The sequence below is a fragment of the Sinocyclocheilus anshuiensis genome, unplaced genomic scaffold (assembly GCF_001515605.1).
Source record: "Sinocyclocheilus anshuiensis isolate Anshui unplaced genomic scaffold, SAMN03320099.WGS_v1.1 scaffold914, whole genome shotgun sequence".
NCBI classification, from domain to species: Eukaryota; Metazoa; Chordata; class Actinopteri; order Cypriniformes; family Cyprinidae; genus Sinocyclocheilus; species Sinocyclocheilus anshuiensis.
In genome coordinates, this window is record NW_015539870.1 from 1,795,292 (window position 1) to 1,799,172 (window position 3,881).

At 38.7% G+C, this 3,881-nt stretch overlaps 1 protein-coding gene across 3 annotated transcripts in view; it reads left to right on the forward strand.

Moving 5' to 3' along the window:
- LOC107685082 (large neutral amino acids transporter small subunit 4-like) overlaps positions 1-3,542 on the forward strand; it is a 25,910-nt gene extending 22,368 nt beyond the window's left edge. For all 3 annotated transcript variants that reach the window (XM_016481551.1, XM_016481549.1, XM_016481550.1), the window contains one exon: positions 884-3,542. In XM_016481551.1, the coding sequence (XP_016337037.1) occupies positions 884-1,045 (162 nt within the window). In that variant the 3' untranslated portion in view covers positions 1,046-3,542. The remainder of the gene's footprint in view (positions 1-883) is intronic.
- The last annotated feature ends 339 nt before the right edge of the window (positions 3,543-3,881 follow it).

Sequence of the window (3,881 nt, forward strand, 5' to 3'; positions counted from 1 at the left end):
AACAAAGGCCTCCTGTAGCGAATCGATGCGTTTTTGTAAGAAAAATATCCATATTCAAAACGTAATAATCACTTTAACGTAGCTTGCGCTCACTGTTGTACACTGGAAGCAGTTCCCGGCGGATGACGTATGGAGGTCGGCTTTGCGCATGCGCCGCTCAGAAGTGACGCACGGGGAAGTGCAAGGGAGAGATCAAAACAAAACAACGGTCACTAATTAGAAGTACAAAACGAGGATTTTTAAAGAAGAATGTCAGAGGATTTCGATATAAGCCAAGAGGAGACTGGTTTTCCTTTGCTAAAGTAAGGAAACTTTGCTCCTGTTAACAAACGTTGGTTTTCACAAGACTCACCGGCGCATGCGCAGCGCTGACCTCATACGTCATCTGCCCGGAACTACTTCCAGTGTACAGCAGTGAGCGCAAGCTACATTAAAGTGATTATTATGTTTTGAATATGGATATTTTTCTTACTAAAAAGCATTTATTTAACTTCTTTTGGACAGATGCATGCAACAACCGCTGAGTACCATGAAACAGCTTGAAAGATCAAAGACAATTTTTAATATACCTCCGACTGGATTAGTCTGAAAGAAGAAAGTCATATTCACCTAGGATGACTTGAGGGCGAGTAATTTATGGACTAATTTTCAGTTTTGGGTGAACTAACCCTTTAACTCGATCTTCCAGTGAACTATCAGACTCCTCTCTGGTGACGTATACCGGACTTCTGCAATCATTTTGCCCACTTAAACTCTGCCCCTTTCTTACAATCAACTACAAGCTTGCATCCAGATCTGCCTGCCACTTTTTTCTTTTTTGATAATCTGTTTTACTTCAAATTTGTGCTTGCTCATCTCCAAGCTTTAATGTCTTTCTGCTTAGGTTAATGTGGGGTTACTGGTCATGAGCATGCTGGGATTCTGCCTGCCCAGTTATCTTCTGTGTTACGGCAGGCGGCTGCGCCGAGAGAAGCAGGAGCGCGAGGAAGACCCCAAGATCTACGTCCAGATCAACAACAGCACAACCCCCGAGGCCTTTGTCTAACTGCAACGCACAAATGACAGCAGCTAGCATAGAGAGCAGGAAGAAGGAGGGTGGGAAATAAAAGAAGAGAACTGAAGGTCACAAGAAGAGTGATAAACACCTCCCCGATTCCTCCTTCTGTCTGACACACACACACACACACTCATATTTTCCCAACAGGCACATAACAACAAACAGGCACAAAATACAGCCAAAGCAACCAAGAGTCTCACAACGTGCCACACAAAAACACACGTTTACACGCAATGGACTGATTGGACACTGAAAGGCAGGTCTAGAAAAAAAATGATGCCCTTATCCTTGAAACAGACACGGACATCAAGACTTTATATACTGCCTGACAAGAAAGAAGAGCAAGCCCCTTTTTTCTCACGATTTTCCCTTGATTTTTGAATTTCACAACACGACGATACAAAAGACGAAGCAGAATCAGTGAAATTCTCTCAGGTTTGAGGAAGCCTGATGACGCTTCCTGAACAGAGTATTACTTCGTCACTAGTGTTCATTTTTGTTGCCAAGCTTCTTTCAAACATTTTCTGCGAACTGATTTTAAATCACTATGAACACTTTACGTTGCTCTCAGCTAATAAAGCTGCTGAAAAGCGAGATGAGGACCCTTCATTGTGGTTTGAATATGACAAACTGACAAACTACCTTCAAGCAGAATGATTCTGCTTGTTATCTGTCCAGTATGGGTTTTCATTTGAAGTGGGCAGATTTTAATCTCATACATCATATACAGTACCAGCATGCTTTGGACAGCATGAGCATGAAACTGCAGCTTTTTCTGAACTGGGCTGATTTTAAAGGACTTTCGGACATGGCACCCGAGGCTAATGTAATCTAAACACAATTTTAGTATGAGAATAGTGCTATTATTTGCTTTGGCATGCAGATTCAGTACATCTACATGCGAGATGATGCATTTTGTGCATATCAGTCCATTCAGAAGGTTGTAGAAGCCATGTGGGTCTAAAAGGTTTTGATTAAGGTGGTATTTTGGGGATTAGCCTCACATTTTGATCAAGAGTGACTGATCTTCACCAGCAATACTATTCCACACCAATCATACCGTACCCTATACCACTAACCCATGCAGTACTACTGGTTGAGCTTCACTTGTTAGTGTTTTTTCATTGTATTGACTCGAACAATTATTCAGGGTGTTTCACTTTTAGAGTAATAATTCATATCAGATGTATTCACCTGCAATATGATCCCTTCTTGCTTTGCTTTGTGCGTTGAGGGGTATAAAATGAGACACAGTGTACTCTCGTTAAAGAGATTAGATGCCATTATCGTATATAAATCTTGCACTACAGATTTCATAATTACAGAGGTGCTCACGTTAGCCATTACAAAGTATATGTGTTCTATTCCAACCTCATACATACATGAAAACCATGTTAGCCATACAAGATACAGGATTTTTGTGTATGTTCTCATGATTTCTGGTCTGGTTACCATTTAACTACGGTGCTTACTAGAATAAAAAAGCAAGAAGGTTTCTGCGTTGGTCAAGATGAACGATACAGAAACCAATTACAGAATTTAGTTGGCTACTCAACCTTGTGGTGATAAGGACTTGAATTTAATTCATAGCGATTAAAAAAGGGAGACTTTTGAGACATGCTTGACGACAATCCCTTTGGAAGACCCTTAAATTTGTAGCTTATAATGGGTTTCAGGCCAGTATTGTGCCCTATGAAAGACAAAACGTGGTAACTATATATAATTGAGCGAAATTGGGTCTTTTAGACTGACAGGTTGCACGACAGATGGGTACTTTCAGAAAACAGTGTGAAAAATTATGTAAAATCAATCAAATAACTTGTGAATCAAATAACATTTTTCTTGATTCCAGTGTTGATGTAGTTTCCATGTGTTTTTGTAGATCACTTATATTTCTCAGCAAAACATTGATTTGAAGATGTTAGGGTTAAGTCACAACCTCGCTTACTTTAACAGTATTTTCACTGTAAACTTATCTGAAATTATTTGTTTCTCCATAACTGAGAGACAAACACAGATGTTTGTATGAGATCCTGGATGAGGATGAGGATCTTCTCAACAGTGGCCATAAATGTGACCTTCCTTTATGACCCCCCTGAAGAGGAACATTTCAGATCTACCCAGCAACATCCACTTATTGTCTGTCACACTTTTTTGTGAATATTTTGTCAAAGCTGAGGCTAGACGCGAGTCCTGGATGGACTGCATTTGCTGGCTTGAACATGCCTGGATATTGCAAGTGAATTCCAATCTAAAGCAGTACTGTACTAAGCATAATGAATGTGAGAGTGAACCCATTTGCTCTCAGAATGAGAGAAGTAGCACTTTTTCTCACTGCCGTACCTTAAATTTTCATTCTTTTCTCAAAAGTCACAATCACATTTTTTTGGTTTTAAAAGTTGATTTATAATACCCCATTGTACGTGTATGAGTGTGGAAAATGCCCATACGCAGTAAGAGGGAAGAAAAGTGGGAAAGATCAGCTTTAACACCAATGTTTTCTCTCTGTATTTTATTTTTAGTGTCATTTTATGATTATCTTGTTGATTTTTTCTACTCTGTAGTTTGTATTTTCAATTATGAGTGTACATAATGTTTCTCTATTTTCTTCTCTTTTTTTGTGGGTTTTGTGCATTTTACTGTATTTGGCTTTTGGTTTTCTTCATTCTATCACTATATAGCAACTTTTTTGAATACATGTCCCAACAAAATATCAGATATGTGAAATTAAATAAAAACAGATTAATTTGTTGAAATATTTTTTGCATTTTTTTTCTGGTAATGCATAAACCAAAATAACAATCTGACATTATGAACTGCTTTT